This window comes from Morone saxatilis, unplaced genomic scaffold (assembly GCF_004916995.1).
Source record: "Morone saxatilis isolate NCDOM2014 unplaced genomic scaffold, NCSU_SB_2.0 Contig21, whole genome shotgun sequence".
Taxonomy (NCBI): domain Eukaryota; kingdom Metazoa; phylum Chordata; class Actinopteri; family Moronidae; genus Morone; species Morone saxatilis.
The window spans coordinates 1,513,805-1,531,702 of NW_023339774.1; the positions used below are offsets into that span (position 1 = coordinate 1,513,805).

The following is a 17,898-nucleotide window of genomic DNA, read 5'->3' on the forward strand; positions in this document are numbered from 1 at the left end:
AAGGCCCTTGTTTGTAATGTAGAACAGGTTAGCTATTGGCTTTCATAGCATCCTTTGTAGTGACCTGGACTCAAACTGGATTTATGGCTCCACCCATGGGTGATTCATATCAGATAATCCTCTTCACCTCATATTTCTACCTCCAGAAATAGCAAGGGGACAAAATACTCAGTCTCAGCAAAAAAAATACAATATGAGCTAGACAAAGGTACTGGAGTTCTATCCCAGGAGTGGTATAAAAACGTTACTAATTCATTGATAGGTCCCAGGAAAACAGTGGGCTCTGTCTGGCAAATAGGAGAAGTTCTGAGGCTAGACTCTTTGTATGGTTCATCATATATCCACAGCAGCCATTTTAATATGAAATAGTAGGGTAAACACAGCTGTTACCAATGATACTAATTTATTCTTCAAGTCCCGCCCCTTTTTGTTCTCTGCTCCAATAACAGTTGAGCAAGCCTTGGACAAAACCTCCTCAGCTTCCTCCTTTCCTGTACTTGGATATGTACAGGAAAGGAGAAAGTTGAGGTTCCAGAAGGGAGAGGACTTAGGAAGGGTCAGTTATGGTAGTGGTTTTCAAACTGTGGTCCGGGGACCAACAGGGGTCCTTGAGTGGGTTGTAGGAGGTCCCATAAAAAGAAGGAATAGGAAGAATATTTATATATTAATATATATATTTTTATTTAACTTTTTACATTTTGCAAGTTTGATCAACAAGGGCAGAGATAGGGATGGCTGTTTTTAATTATGTAATTTATAGTGGTCCTAGTTTGATCATTGATTAACTATAAACCTAAAAATAAAAGAATACTCTTGGAGGATTCCTTAAGACAAAATCCACTCAAACTGGGGGTCCATGGTCTAGTGTGCATCTGTTGTGAGGGTCCTTGACATGAGTAGCAGAGCCTTTCTAGATAGCCCACATGCACAATAGCAGCACCCTGGCTCTGTCTGACCTGAATGGAACAGAACCTTAAAGCTGCAGTAGGTAACCTTTATAAAAAAATAACCATTTGTCATATTCACTGAAACTTTGACTATATCCTCACAGTAGTACATGAGACAGATACTCTGTGAAACAATCAGGTTCCTTTGGTTCGTTCTAGCACTAATACCTAATGGTATTTGCAAAACTCCACTGGGCCTGGACAAAAACAACCAATCAGAGCTGAGAAAGACAGAAAGCTTTGGGTTGGAGGCTTGAAGATAGTTCATCGTTGAATGAGTCAATTCCTAGAGTCCCAGAGTGTCTGTATTTGACTCCCTTGGACTCAATAGTCAACTGTCTTTCTTGGCTCTGATTGGTTGCTTTCACCATGGCATGTCTACATAATTCTAGGGTCCCTCTGCAGAGATCTCTGCAGCACTCAACAGATTCATTCTTGTCATTTGTTAAGCAAAAATGCCAAACAGTCTCTCTTCCCAGCCACTCAAACGTGAATCTTTGCTGGTTTTATTAGTCCTCTATGATAGAAAACTGGATGTCGTTGTGCAGTCTTTGGACTGTTGGTTGAGGAAAGCAAGCAGTTTGCTCGACCAACTTTAACTCTGGAAAACTGTGCTGTGCATTTTTCTCTATTTCATATAAAGAAGTGATCTGGGAAAATAATCAACATATTCATCCATGATGACATTAATCTTTATACATCCCTACACTTCACCAATCAGGCCTTTGTAGAGGCTACACATGAGCTGTTTCTAAGGAAAAGACATTTGGAAACTAGTTGAAGCTCATTTCCTAGATAGTACCGTTCTTACAGTGAAGCATCATGGCTGTAGCATCATGCAAGGGAAGTGCTCTCTGCAGAAGAGCCTGGAGACCGTCGGAATTCTAGAAGTTTTGGAAAGAGACGGATTCAGAGAGGTCCTTAAAAAGAATCTGCTTCATAGTGGTCACAGGGCCATGCTAAGACATCAGGATCAGTCAGTCAATGTCCTGCAGATCTGTACATCACGGTTCATCACATCTGACAGCTCTGAGAGGATCTGCGAGGACGAGTGAGAAAAACTCCATGAGTACAAAGCTGGTACTGACAGACCAAAGATGATTCCAAACTGATGTGCTGCTAGTGATTTGTTTACAAAGTGCCGAACAAATACAATAGGTATAAATGAGAGATTTCACATTTCTTTTAATGAAATTCTAAAATGTCTAAATTGATTCTGAATAAAGGACAGGTCTCCAAATGTACAAACACACTGTCCATGTATATATATTAGTGTGTTTGTCCACTATGTCTATAGCATGTAGCCTTTATACAGTATAGTGGTTCATGTTGGACCATATATTCTAGTATGATGTGGGTTTCTTATAGTGGCATCTAGAGTTCCAGATCATTACAGCTCCTGTAGTTTTGTTGCAGATAACAAAGCAATACTTTTGCCAAATCTTGCGAATTGAGAAATTCAACAAGTTTCTTATTAATGGTTTGCTCTGATATTACATCATATGCTCTCTTTTCTTCCTTTATTAGTAGCGATACATGATATGGATCTTTTTTCAGCCGATATGATAATTACCTGCTTCTCATGGCTGACACCGATAAGATAATGATCATTTAGTCTGAGATGATCTTAATATTCCATAGCTCTGATCTAACCCAGTCTAACTGACATCACTATTGTTAACAACAACAACAACAACAACAACAACTACAGTTCTGACTCTTCAGATGTTCTTTTATTTTTTCTAATAAGGTTAAAGCCTATCAATCATTTTGCATAAGAATTCAAAATAAATTATTATTAATATCAATCAATAATTTATCTGCGCTAATTTAATTAATACTATTCTAATTCATAAAAATAATCAGAGCAACACTCCTCAGGCATTTAGGGTGTTTTCATTCATAGCGATCGACTGATGAGTTTAATAAGTATGTTTCTCCTACAGCAAGTAGCAATGTCCGACTTCGTCCAATCGTACAGTCACCATAAAGCGAGGCATGCTAGGCTTCCATCCAATCATCTCCAGATTCACTCCATTAACCCGGTACACTTTCCAGCTCTGTGTGTTCAACATAAAAGGTCTTTTTTAAGTAGCTTCTGTTTGATGGACAACCAGTGGAGTAGAAGCTTTTTTTCAATCATGTGCCTCTGTGTTCATGTGATTTCCTGTCTTCTCTCAGCGTGACTAGAGCAGCACAGCAGTGAGGTGGCTGCAGGCCCTTCCACTCCAAACACATCACGTCTATTGCAGCTGCTAACACACACACTGGCATCTGGGTGGAGACCAGCATTCCACAGTTGAATACCACACATGCTACAGGTTCCTATGAAGCGCCTGTTTAGGGGAAGGAGACAGGAAGTACTGTGGCCCCTGAGGTCTGCTTCACAGTGATGTTTGTGACACCTGAAATACAAGTGAAATATCCCTGCTTTTACTTCAGCTGTCTCTGTAGAGCCTCCTCTGACTGTACTGTCAGCTCAGTGTCAAAGGCTACTTGGCACCGCAGACCTCATTTGTTAGTAGATGTGCAGTAGAAGCAATAGAATTCATGGGCAGACGATAATGAGGACGAGCAGAAAGAGAGCCAGAGTTATTCAGATTTTTTGTGGTGCAATGGCTACCTCGTACAGAGGTATGTGTGGATTGGGAGTCAGAGCAAACACAGACCGGGTACCAGTGATAAAACGATACATTCAACTCAAGATTTAAAATTTAGAGACTAGTTTTCCACACTGCAAAACAGCCCTTCTAGAAATAAGCTAAATATTCTTAAATATAATCAGATTTTCTTGTATTGAGCAAAAACAATCTGCCAATGGGGTAAGCCAGTTTTGCTTAGGTACAATTCTTAAAACTAGCATATAAAGCTAGCCACTGAAAGACTGTAATGGGCCTTAAAAGTAGTAAAAGAAAAGAAAGAAAAGAAAGTAAGTTGTGCTTTATTAAAATAATTTTGGTAAATTTATTGAGCTGAATTTAAGAATTTTGTAGCCTAATCTAATGAATAATTAGCATTTCTTATTAAAATGATGAAAAACTAAACAGCTACTTCATTTCCAACACTGGGACCAGACTACTTTCTCTTAAACTGAGAAGTTGTGCGAGAGGTCTTACTCTTAAAATAATTTAAATAATTACTCTGCTGGGATATTATGCAAACCATTGTTGTAACTTGTTACTGATTAAATCGAGCTCAGTATTAGCTGTAATATCTAAGTTACATAGATTTTCAAAACATAAAAAAAGACTCATTTCCCAGGAACAAAGCTTTTTTTACTTTGTTGAGATTCCTTTTATTTAGTGCAGTCATAGAAATCTCATTAAATTAGAATTTTATTAAAATTACCAAAAATCCTAGAAATAATCTTAGTTGTCCTGGAGATATGTATTTTTGTAGTTTAGCTCCTCATTCCCAGCTGAAAAACAAGATAAATTCTGCTTGATATGAACTGTTACTTCTGGCCCGAATTCATGTAGTAAAGTAGTCAATGCACCAGAGACCACAATAGTGAGCAGAGTGTGTGACTACCTACCTGCCCTGTATTGGCAATACAAACTCCTGGAACCATCCTGGAAAAAGATTTCTTAAATAGAATGGGAACCCTGGGGACATTCCCACTGATTACGATACGACCCCTCAGGTTTTGGTTATGAGGTCTAAAACTTCACTGTCTACCTCCATCTCAGCTGTCTTCCATATTTGTATCCACTGCCAGCGCAGAATTGTGCTCAATGTTAATCTAGAGTCACGTAAAAATTGTTCACACTGAGGTCACATCGCAAAAAATCCGACCTGTATCTGAATGGTCCAAATCAGAATTAAAAAGACCAGATTTAATGTGATTTGTGCTGTTCACACTTTCATGAAAAAATCAGATCTGGGTTACATATGAGCCAAACAGATTAGGTTTGGAACACTTTTACCTGCTGTGTGAAAATAGCCACTGTCTAACCTCCCCTGACTCCTTCCTGTATTTCATGTAAATATCATTCACTAGTGTTTTTCCTTCTCTGCAGGTGATCTCAGGCCTCTCTGTGAACCAGGCCCTCACTCCTTCCTCACCCCCCGCACCTCCTGCTGATGATGTCATCACCACCAGCGAAGCCCTCCGCTGCCTCCCTCTCCCCCAGGTCCCAGCTGCCGCCCACAACAGCCCTGGACTCCCTGTCCCTGTCTTCCCTGTTGTCCGGGGATTTAGACGATGAAGAAGATGGAGGGAGAGGAGAGGGAGAGGGGGAAGGGCTGGGAGACCTGGAAGTGAACCCATATGACGGTTTGCCCTTTTCTTCGCGCTACTACTCCCTGCTGGAAGAAAGGCAGAGGTTTCCCATATGGAGGCTCAGACAGAGCCTACTGGAGCACCTGGAGAGCCACAACATGGTGCTGCTCAGTGCACCCAGTGGAGCTGGAAAAAGCACGCAGGTAACCAGTAATCAACACCTTAACACCTCAGCACCTTAATTTAGGCAAAATAACAGAGTGTGTGTAACCACCTGGGTTTATTCAGGTCCAACTGTAAACCTGAACCTTTGATATCTGTTAATTGACAGTGTTTGTTGCAACCATAGTAGCGTTTTTGTATCTATGATAACATTTTTGCATCCTTTTTCATCTGGTCTACTAACCCTAACCCACTATTCTCTATGTAAAGATACAGTGCAGTCAGGGTGTCACTCTCCCTCTGCCTGTGTTGCTATCACAGCCTCTCTGTGGTTTGTTTCTATAGCCGGTCTGCTCCATGTGCAGCTGAGTAGAGCCACTGAAACTGCTGTTTTTAACATCTACATCAGTGAATTAAGGATATATTTCGAGTTGATGATTGTTGAAACAGTGGAAAGACTAACAAAGACTATGATACGGTGATAGTGATATGACGGCTGTTTCTGGTTGAACAAAAGGTCTATCTCTGTAGAGATCCTTTCTATAATTTTGTCTGAGAATAACAATCTGAGCTGTCAGTGGCAAAAACAACTACTTTTAGTGGATGTATTTTGGCAGACGTATTTGTCTCCAAGGATTAGCTAACGTTACACGGCAGCCAAAGCAATCCGTTTTGCAGCTATTTTGATAAGTGATGGGTTTATTTTAACCAGGCCAGTGTTAGTGATTGTTGGAAAGACTAACAAAGACAGTTTTGCTGAGATCTGTTTTTCTTCTCTCCAGTTTGAAGTGTATTTTACAATTACCTGTGAGTTTAAATGTCAGTTTTTTGTCAATGGTCAATACAGTACATAAAAAAATGATGATCTGATCTCAACAGTAATACTTTGCCGTGGTTTTGAGACCATAAGATGTTAAGAGGATGTTGGTAATGAGTGAATTTCATATACTAGTTCCAAGTACAGATTTTAGCACTGATACAAAATAGTAATTGATTTAACACCTTAATTTTATGGTGACTTGACTTGTTTTGTGTGTTGGTGTTTTCAATGTAGTCCAAGGTAATGCTTTGAGTGTTATACATTCACAGTCCCATACTGAACACTACTCTCTTTAGAGTAGAGGTGTCTTTTTGTGTCGCCCTCCGTGCGATGACTTGGTTATCATTACACCTGCTCCTCAGCTCCACTCCCTTCAGGCTAATGAATGAGAGCATTAAAGCACTACAGTTGAATTACACTGTTGTGCTGTAACCTGAACACTCTTTTCATCAACAAACACTGTGGGCTCCCCTTTCCAGCACCTTCTTCTCTGCACAGTTAATGCCACTGCCAAGTGTCTTAAACACTTTCTCCTGTTCTTTTACAGCTCTATCTCACACTTACAGTTACACATGTTGTTAGGGCACTGTCACTTTGACCTTTGCACTTAGGGTTAGGGTTATTACAGCTGGCTGCATGTAATGTCTTCACTCTCAATCAGAGAGAACAACTGGTATCTTCCTCAAAGTGTCATTCAAATGTAATATTTTAGAAGACACAACATTGATGCCATGGAGATTACATTTCCATGCCGGTCTGAATATTCTGCATTATTTGTGTTCTTTAAATATTTAGTCTTTATTTGAATCCCTATTAGTCTTGCTGGGCTTATATATGTCATTGTCCTCATCATTAGATCTAATGCAGGCTTTGATTACATATTTATTCTAGGTCTATTGTCGAGCCGTGTTTATTCATTCCATTGATGGCACTTTAGTTGCTTGCTCATTTATTACAAGGTCATGTACACACCTACAGCACTGTAAGCCAAGTGGATAAAAGCATATTTTCTATATTAACAATGGTTCAAATGAGTGCATGGAATAGGAAGGTTTTTTGGTTTACTTTGGTTTTATTGCACATTTATGGTTCATTTCACTCTCGGTGCTCTCATCCTCGTCTCCAGCAGCAGCAGGCAACTGTTTTCAGTGAGGAAGCTCCGTTAAACCCACCAAACAGCAAACAGCATTAGCTGAAGAAGAAAATGGAACATCTAGCAGTTAAAGCTGCAATATTAAATAAGCAATCTTTTATTTCTACTCCTAGTTGCTCATTATTTTGGTTTGTGTCATCCTCGTGCCCAGATGTTTCTCTAGAGAGTTGGTGGAAAACAAAACAAAGCCAGAAGCACTTTCATTCATTATAAACACGACTCCTAATGAAAGCTAATGTTGCTCTGTGTCTGCTGAATGTGCAAGTAGGCAAGCTTATGCTAACATGTTAGCCATAACGTTTTGATAAAGGATAATATTAGTCAGTGTTTCTCAGATTGTTGTGGAGTTCTTCTGCCCCCAAGTGGCTAAAAAAATCTGCAAGAACTTCAAGCAAATTGTATTCATGGTTCTGAGCAGTGGTTTTCTATCATTTAGTAAACTGACGACCCCTAATTGAGTGACATATTTTATGGATATTCCATATCATATTGAAAACTGTACAATGAACACAAACCGTGAACTCAGTAACTACAAGAAGTTTGTGTAAAATTAGTGATCTGGATGAATTTTGAGCAGATTGTTTCCTGTTTAGGGAACTTTTTATAAGATTTTCTGTCTGTATATGTATTTTCTATAGTTTCTAACAATCTAAAGTTTTCTAACAATCATACAGACTTATTTTTGGACAAATTCTGTGTTTTCTGGTGCCATTGTTCTATTTGACAATTTACTTGACATTACATTTAACAGAAATTAACCAAATGCTGAGATATAGTCCTACTGTGCGTATTTTTGAAAAATTCCTTAAACACCTTAAAATCAAGAAGGTCTCATGAGCCCCCATGAGGCGACCCCCAGGTTGGGAACCACTGGTTTAGAGTCCTAATTTTTTAAGATAGGTGTGAGGCACTTAGACAGTGGGTGGACTTGACCCATATATTTTTGACTGTAGAGTCTGGGCATGTGCACATTGTCCTAGTGAGAGCTGCTGAACCACTCTGAACCACTCTGAACTTACACTGTGAGTTGCCATTGAAAGCTGAACATTGTAAAAAGTAGTAAAGTAAAGTCTGTGACACCTGTCAGGGAATTGCTTCACCTTGTCACCATGTTCAAGTGTTCCACAAATATAACTTACTTTTAAGGTGTGTCTCTAGTATTCTATTACTACTTCCTCTTCTTGTTGTTGACCTCGTCTTTCTTCTCTTCCTTCTCCTGTCCTCCCTGCAGGTGCCACAGTGGTGTGTGGAGTATGCTTTGTCCTATGAGTTTTCTCAGGGCCTGGTGTGCTGTTCCCAGCCCTATTCGGTGGCAGCGGTGAGTCTGGCCTTTCGCGTGGCTGATGAGATGGATCTCAGCCTGGGTCTGGAGGTGGGCTACAGGGTGTCTCATGATGACAGCTGTACACCCGACACCCTGCTCAGGTTAGGCAGCAAAGATAACAGACAATGGATAATGACATCCTTTTATTTTCTCCCCTTTTAATGACTCTCATTGTCAGTTGCACAAGTACAGCTACAAACAAAATTGAAAATTGTTTTTTTTTGTTATTCAACACTATTTGGTGTTTAAACTGACATGGCAGCTTTAAACTGTTCACAATTATAGGAACAGAGAAGAAAATGTAATGCATTAATAATCAATATATATATATATATACAGTAGTTAATAATTCTGTTCAGTAACCTCTCTGAAATAAAACTTCAAAAGTTATTGATTAAAGGACAAAATTAAAATTAAAATGTTTTAATTTTTAATTAATTTTAATAAAAAAATTAAATTAAAGGACTTTCTGGACTATATTAGGCATGACAGCTGAGTGGTCTCTATAGACTAGCATCTAGAGGTCTGGAGGTACATCTCCATATAGGTCATAGTATCCAATGTGATATTATCACTTCATTATGCCTGTTAAAGTATTGTTACTATTTATTCACTTTTTTTTTTTTAAGTTTTAAAAAAGGTACATTTATAATGCTCTTTTATTTAATGTATGGCCCTTTAAAGTCCATCTGAAAAGGTCTGGTCTGAGTGTGAGAGATGGTTTAAAAAGGCTGAGCACGTACAAGATATCACTCTGTCACTAGGGAAATCTATTCATTGCTTTATTTTCTGAGCTCACTTCTGGTTCGTATCAAGTGTGACCATCCTCTCCTCGCCTGAGGTAATGTAGATGGCTTCATTGGATTTCAGCAGTTTTTTTATGATTACGTGGTCTTTCTTTTAGCCCCGGCTTGACTCTTTGTTTTCAGTGCCCTGCAGGTTGCTGTCCAATGTGGCAGTAAAGTGTTGTAGCAGTTTATTCACTGTAAATAATTTCTTTTGTCCTTTCCTGCACTCTCTGAGGTTTAAACAAATGTTGTTGATCATGAGTCAGACAACTTTTTTTATAAAAGTTGATATTTACAAGTACGGACACATTTTACTTGTTTGATATTCCTACTAGTAAAAAGTGTGATGTCCTATTAAAGCTACATCAGTTGTTTTTTTTGCCACTTGTGGACAACAGAACACGCTGAAAACAGCATTTACATAACATCACCTTAAATATGTGTTATGGTGAATTTGATAGCAAACAGTTGCCAGTTTACATGTCTGGCAGACACAAAGCGCAAGTGCAATATTCATTCTCTTTTAGCTCTGTTTTGGTCATCTCCTGAGTAAAATATCTGGCTCTTTAGCTGCTAAATGCTCCACTTTATTCACCAGTCTGCTGTTTGTTGCTGGGCAATAGTGTTTTTGTAAGAAATAAAAAGGGTAAATAAATGTACATCCATGTCCAACTTTAACATCACATGCTCTCTTAATTATGAGCCAAAGGATGCTTTGACATTGCTCCTGGCCATTAATCGTGGTTTTTGTGGGGTTTGATCCTTTGTGGCTGTTTCAAAATGCTCTAGGAACTCTATTTAAGAGCTATTTGTTTAAAGGTTCTTTCCCTGTCCCCAGGTTTCTCAGTGACACTCTCCTGCTAGAGGAAATGATGTCAGACCCTCTGCTGCATCAGTATGGAATTGTGGTGTTGGACGAGCTCCAGGAGCGCACCGTGCCCACTGACGTGCTGCTGGGCTTGCTGTGTGACGTCTGCCGGCAGAGGCCAGACAACTTCCGGGTTGTTCTCCTCACTCACCCAACGCTGGCAGCTCGACTGTCCGCCTTCCTGGGACCATCAGTCCCTCACCTCTCCCTGGACAACCTGCTCACTGACCCCCCTACCAGAGGAGAGGAGGAGGAGGAGGAGGAGGGATGTGAGGTAGAGGAGGACAGGAAGGCTGTTGGGATGAACACGGTAGAGACGTTGTACCGAGAGGTCTCACCTGGGAAGGAACCGGTTGCTGCTGCCTGTCACATGGTGCTGGATCTGCACAGAAGAGGAGAGGAAGGAAATGTCATGGTGTTTTTGGCCAGTGCACAGGTACAAGCTTTATACTCCCATCTCTTATAGGTTCTGGAGTGATTTAATGTTTAGATTTGTACTAAATTTCACAATTCAAATGAATATCTATGTGCTTAGGCAAAATATACATAAATATTATCACATTATGTTTCTGACCAACCTGTTTAATTATGACTTAAAGGACCAGTGTGGAATGGGAATTTTCTGACATTTTATGGAAAAAACAATTAGTCAAGAAAACATTCGGAAGCTTAGCGGAGTATGAAAATGACCATTGGTTGCAACCTTAGACATGTGTATTGATCACTAAGGTTAGAAAACATGCCTTAAATGGCCTCAGTCTCCTGGAACAGTGTATTAAGGCACAAAGACATGGCGGCCGCATGAAGACTTTGAAACTGAGGATCCACCATCCTGCTTCTCTTAAAATACATGCATTAGAACTCTCTTTACAGGAGACAAGAGAGAGTCATTTTTTAAAAGTCTGTAGCTTTTAACTGAATCTGTGTGGTTTAAAGTTTAGTTTCTCTCCTGTTTGTACTTTCACATATCTGCTTTATTTTTCTGTTTAAACTTCTCTTTCAGTTGTGTAGGAACTGTGTTAAGTTACTACTGATGAAAACCCAACACTTCCTGATTTTTGCTGCTTTAAGCATTAACAAAATAACTTTTTATTGTGGAAAATTCATAAGAAGTTAAATGTGTTCATCACCGGATCGGAGCTTAGCAGCTTTTCTTGAAAAGAAACGCAGGCCCCTGTTAGGCCACCTGCAGGTAGCCATGTTGTAATGGAGACGCAAAACCCTGCTGCACTGGTGCACCGAGTCCAACCGAGTCGAGCCAAGCAGCCACATGTGTATGGAAAAATGATATTAGTTGTTGTATAGTGAAGAGCTCAACATTTCTATGTGCCAAAAAACTAAACTAAACAATGATACATAACAGAAGTCCAGCAACAGTAATAGATGTAGCTGTTTTGCAGTAGGAACCTTATCATTTCCCCATTGAATAATCTGTCTCTTTGTAGTTTTAACAAAAGGAAAACTGCCGAACCAATGTTCTCTCTGTGCTGTGCTGTAGAGTTTCACCACCTTTGTCTTGTAGAGGAGGGAAACAAGTACACCTCAACCTGAGAGGCCTCTGATGCATTGCAGGTGTCTGGTGTCCTGGTTCACACACACACAAAATATCTGTCATTGCTAAAGCTATGAGTACATATTGGTCTACAGTACAGTGTAACAAACTCTCTCACACATTTAACATTGAACTCCCTCTGTGTCAACATCCCCACACCTCCTGCTCCTCGACTCGCAGTCCTGGTCTCCATTTAAGACGGATCGTAGCGTGTGTGCCTGTGTGAGCTGAGGCTAGATTTATATGACACTGATCTGTTCTGGTTAATCCTCAGTGAAGCACACACACACACAGTGAGTGTACAAACATGACACACTTAAGCACAAAACACTTCTCAGGCCTTGTGTCAGTGAAGACCTTGAGACTGGATGTTTGAAACTGAGGCCCAATTCTCTCTCCCCCCTGTGTGTAGGAAACAGAAGAGTGTGTGGCTCTGCTGGAGAAGGAGTGTGTAGCACTGAGCCCTCAGCTCGGTCCTCTCAGGATCCTCCCCCTCCACGCTGGACTGGGTGGGCTGGCCCAGCGGGTCTACGAATCCGAGCCCGAAGCTTCTGCCGTGAGGGAGAACAACAGCTCAGAGGGCGTGGACAGCTCAGCGCTGGGAGCCGGGGGTCCCGGGGTCAGAAGGAAGGTTATCCTCACCGATACCCTCGGAGAGGCTTCCTTCTCCCTGCCGGCTATTCGCTATGTCATAGACACAGGCCTTCAACTTAAAACTGTGAGTTTATTTTCATCATGATTCGGTTAAGGTTATTAAAGACATATATACAAATAGTCTGCTTGGAACAATAATGTGTGTCTGACATGTTTTTTCTGCAAAAAAAAGCTTAATTTCCACATTAAAGTCCTTAAGAAATCACCCACTCCTTCTAGCTCATTAAACCTTCCAGAATCTCTGAATATGCAAATGTTGTTGATTTCTAAAGTTTTCCTGCTGAACACAAGATGTCTCTTACATCACTGTAAAGTCCATTCTCAGTGGATGAAAATCTTTAAATCCTTAAAATCAGATTTTTAATGAGCTCAGAGAAACTTTCCACTTTCGGCAGATGAATGTGAAAACATCCTTGTAGTGTCAAACTCTGCACATACAGCATTCAACAGCACACTGTCATCACAAATTCTCCATTTCAAAAATGATTCTCTGCCACAGGTTTACAACCCACAAATAAGAGCAAACTCACAGGTCCTGCGGACAATCAGCAAACACCAGGCCGATATGCGCACTCAAAGGGTGAACAGCCACCTTCCAGGTAGGTCAAAGGTCATTGCTGCAGTTTGTTTCCTATTTCCTACTTTTTATTCTGTTTACTTTTTGTATATTCATATTAAGAATGTCATTCAATTTTCATTATAAGAGTAATGTACTGTATCATGACTGTTTACTTCATGTGTTCACTTGTTGGTCTTCAGGGCTGTGTCTCCGTCTTTACCCCCAGTCTCTGTATGATGATGGGATGGGGGAGGCTCATTGTCCAGGGGTGGTGGAGGAAAACCTCAGCCACCTGGTGCTGCTCCTCAAGAGGCTTGATATTGCCGACATGGGACAGTGCAAGTTCCTGGACAGACCAGGTAACTCTATGAGCTGCTGTGAATAACACTTTCACTTGCCCCTGGATGTCGCACTAGAGCACCAGCATCTCAGGCCAAAACAATAGGACAGAAATAAAATAAAAACAATTGGTAATTTGGCCGACTAGACTCCATTCACAAAACCAGTAATTGAACAGAGCAGATAATCATAAAACACACTGCAAACTAGACTGAAACAAAATAAAACTCACCAAAATTGTCTGTTTTACTCTTTCCACAGTTTTTCCAACAATCAACAGCTCTGATTTGGTCAAAATAAACCCACTGAGTTAGATATGAAAACATTGGTGAAAAGGGCTGCAGTGGCCACAAAATAAGCTAACATTAATCCTTGAGGACAAATGCACCTGTCAAAGTCCGTCCACTAACAGTAGTTGTTTTTGCCACTGACTGGCTGGAAAGGTTTAACCAGAAACAGCCATAATATCACTATCACTCTCCACCAGACTCCATAGACAAAAACTTGAATTTTACCTTAATAAAGTTTTAAATCTCATATATAACCTCTAAGGAATGCAATGCATCAGAGTCATTTATAAGCGCAGATAACTTTTTATTTCAATGTACTGTAATTAGCCAAAAAAGGTTATTTGTTACTCCTTTGTCCCAAATACATTGTCCTGCTGCCAGATATACTTACTACAGCACCAAATGTGGATTAATCTGGCACTAAAAATAGTCCCCATGCACTTTTTCCTACTGTTTGATAAAAACACAACATGTTGGTTTTGGTCTTTCTGTGGCAAAAAATAATAGAACAGCTGGTTCATCAAGCCCAGTGAACGGTGCACTTTGTCCTCCCTGTGTGTCACATTTGTGGAGTGTCTACTATAGTTCATTGACATTAGAGTAGTGTGTCCACCGTTTGCCATCCCTGTTGCTTCGTCAGACCATTATCCACAGATGTGTCCTACAGCTGTTTGCAGTTGGTGTTGTATCAGCACTTCCAAATATTAGACCATGTTTCTCTCTCTCAAAATAAAATGTGGTCTCTACCTCCTCCCTCCCTCCCTCCCTCCCTCCCTCTCTGCTCCATATTTATTTTTTAATGCCAGCCCCTGAGGCTCTAATGCAGGCCCTGGAGGACCTGGACTACCTGGCAGCGCTGGATGATGATGGTAACCTGTCAGAGGTGGGCATCATAATGTCAGAGCTGCCACTGGAGCCGCCGCTGGCTAAAGCCCTGATCGCTGCCTGCGAGTACGACTGTGTTGATGAGCTGCTCACTATAGCTGCCATGCTCACAGGTAACTGCAAACAGTCAGCTCACATTTGCAGAGATATAATGGCCATGACACAGTGACAGGCTTTGCTGTGTAAATAAGGTGTAACAACATTTACATTTGATCTGATGTTTGTCTTGTATCAGCTCCTTCCTGCTTCGTGACAGCAGAACCCAGCAGAGAGGAGGCTGCGGTCACACACTGGCGACCTCTAATGCACACGGAGGGAGACCACATGACCCTCATAAATATTTATAACGCCTTCAAAGAGCGTACGTACACTTCAGCCTTCATTACTTAAATCCTTTAAAGGTTACAGGGTTCTCACCAGAGGTTGTGCTAGACTTTCTCCTTGTCTGTCAATTTGAAAGAGAGAGTTGAAAAAATTCTGTAAATAATGTATTATTTCCTGTCATTTTAATTGTATCTGTTTAAGGATAATAAGACATATAGCCTATTTAAGGGTTCTTTATGCAACTTTCAGAAAATCATTGTTAATAGTGACACCAGTGGCTGTTCTCAATTTACCAGCCAGATCAGCCCTTGGCATCTGGTTGAAACTAGCTGACAGTATTTTGCTACGTTAGCTTGTAATTCCTCCGAGTTAGCAAGCACAAAACCATAATATCACAATACATTGTGTTTGTGTTGGACTTGTGTTGTGGTAGGTGTTGGTCGTTTGTTGACGTCAGCGGACTCCATTTATAAGCTAACATTAGCTAGTGTTGCTCAGTGTTGGCATAAAGGTCACATCCTTTGGATTTTCGGAAAATCTGACCTGCATCCCTGCGTAAGGCTGATATATACATATAATATATATTCAAATTATTGGATGGTTTGTGTGTGGTAATTGCAGATAATCAGGATGAGGTGTGGTGCGCAACAAACTTCCTCAGTCACCCAGCCTTACGATTGGCTGTGGTGATCAGGGCGGAGCTGCTGGAGGTGATGCAGCGAATAGAGCTTCCTGTTTCTCCTCCCGCTTTTGGATGCCAAGACAACTGCACGAACATCAAGCGTGCGCTCATCTCAGGCTTCTTCCTCAAAGTAAACACCCCGTTTTCTTAAAACTGTGTGATGAAAATTCATCAGTCGCCTCTTCCTTTAATGACTTTTATTTCTTATATATATTATCTCCCTTACATATCTGCTATTATATTTATACTATGTTACATTTCTTGTAATATATATTTTTAGCCTTACTAGTGTAGGGCTGGGTGATAATTCAATAGTCGCACGTACTGACTAGTACATAATATTCTGTTATGTATATTATAAAACTATAACTGTGTTGGTCTAACTCTACTCCCCATATCACACCTTCCATAGTAACATTACTGTTACTGTTACTACCATATTTTCTCACGTCGTCCTTTTCAGGTGGCTCATGATGTGGACGGCTCAGGTAACTACCTCCTGCTAACTCACCGCCACGTGGCTCACCTGCACCCTTTCTCCTCCTACCTGTGCCGCCAGCCACGCCCCGACCCCCCCAGCTGGGTCCTCTACCACGAATTCACCATCTCCCGCGATAACTGCATTCGCATTGCTTCCGAAGTCCACCCTCAGATGTGAGTCCTACCGCAAAGTGGATTAAATTGATTGTTTTATGTGTGCAAGTTTTTTATTTCTTAATGAATTATTATAATTATTTATTTCTTCATACATCTTGTCCGGTCTGTTTATGATGAAGCAGGACTAAGTGTTAATCTTGGAACTTGAGTTTGACTTATGTAGTGAAGTTATTAGATGTGGTCAAAATCATTTGGTGCTGTCAGTGGTAATCAGTGATATTTTTGTAAAAGTTTTGTCATGTCTTTGAATTTGTTATGCAGGGCAAACAATTAGCACCAGCCAACAGCCAAATGCTTTAATGTTTAAAGTGGTTAGTATATTTGCTTCAGTCACCTGCCAAAAAAACAAGCTAAAAACAAAACAAAAGTAAATTTTACACCCTGTTGTTACATATGTCTTTTAAGCATTTTGAGGCTACATCTGTCACCATATTTGTTGTGTATAGTTGTCGTGGTTACTGGTGTCGTTCTCATCTCTCATTAGAGGAAGAGACATTTGTCCATGTTTCAATGCGACTGCTCTGCAGTAAAAATATATAATATAAATAATGTAAAAGCCCAGTACAAAGCCGATATAATGAACATCCTGTTGCTCTCCTCTGTGCTGTAGGCTTGTGGAGCTGGCTCCTCAGTACTACCTGGGAAACCTGCCATCAAGTGATGGCAAAGAGTTGCTGATGGAGCTGAGGCAGAGTCTGGAGCCCCAGGTGTACGAACAGGATGGAGTGTCAGACGAGCACAGCAGGACTCACAGAGACGCTGACAGGACGGGGGACGCTCACAATCAGTCCGGCACCGAGCTCTGTGTTGTTCAGTGAGACGGAGCATCTCAGGAGAGGACACTAAACACACAGCTGCTGTCACTTTACTGTTTGATCTGAGATTTGGTACTTTGTATGAATTAGTCTGGGAAATCTCATTTGAGGTTGAATCATTTTGATGTGTGATTTCAAATTGACTTTTACTGGAAAACACTAATGTACAGTAATGTATTGATAATATTTCTCATATGCAGTGGCTTTGGAAAATATTCAAACCTCTTCGTTTTCACCTTGTTGTGCTATGCATCCACTTAATTTAAAATTTTATTCACAATATTTAATGAGGGTGTTTCTGTGTTTGTGTATATATATATATATATATATATATATTATGGTTGAGCGAGTACTTGGCTGTAACGAGTATACTTGTATACTGCTAAATGTAGCAGCTTTTATTAAAAAATTCTGTTCTGACTTTTGTGATCAAAAAGATTGCTCTCAAGCTCAATTCTGTAAATATTTTTTTAATAAATGTAGCAACTTCTGATCAACTGAACAATTTCCAACTTAAATTAACAACCTCAGGTTAGCTATGACCACTTCCGTTTTAAGCACCACCCACGTCCGGTGTAAAGCTGCAGTAGGTAGTTTTTATAAAAATAACTTTTTGTCATATTAGCTGAACCTTTCACTATATCCTGACAGTAGAACATGAGACAGATAATCTGTGAAAAAAAACAGGTTCCTCTGACTCCTCCTAGTGCTCCTAATGGCATTTGCACGAATCCACCCCAAACAAAAACAATTGAATTTGTCACAAAGTGTATGTAATGTTTTTCACTTCCTCAGACTATACAATCAACTATCCTTCTGGGTTCTGATTGGTTGTTTTCGTTTCGTTCTGATTTTTT

General features: G+C 40.3%; 1 protein-coding gene across 1 annotated transcript in view; it reads left to right on the top strand.

The window, feature by feature from the left end:
* The window catches only part of dqx1 (DEAQ box RNA-dependent ATPase 1), an 18,550-nt gene extending 658 nt beyond the window's left edge, over nt 1-17,892 (top strand). Inside the window, exons 2-12 of the mRNA XM_035667704.1 lie at nt 4,967-5,372; nt 8,536-8,729; nt 10,255-10,720; nt 12,249-12,554; nt 12,990-13,089; nt 13,250-13,408; nt 14,485-14,676; nt 14,799-14,924; nt 15,509-15,699; nt 16,033-16,223; nt 16,837-17,892. Coding sequence (XP_035523597.1) covers nt 5,031-5,372; nt 8,536-8,729; nt 10,255-10,720; nt 12,249-12,554; nt 12,990-13,089; nt 13,250-13,408; nt 14,485-14,676; nt 14,799-14,924; nt 15,509-15,699; nt 16,033-16,223; nt 16,837-17,044 — 2,475 coding nt within the window. The 5' untranslated portion in view covers nt 4,967-5,030 and the 3' untranslated portion in view covers nt 17,045-17,892. The remainder of the gene's footprint in view (nt 1-4,966; nt 5,373-8,535; nt 8,730-10,254; nt 10,721-12,248; nt 12,555-12,989; nt 13,090-13,249; nt 13,409-14,484; nt 14,677-14,798; nt 14,925-15,508; nt 15,700-16,032; nt 16,224-16,836) is intronic.
* The last annotated feature ends 6 nt before the right edge of the window (nt 17,893-17,898 follow it).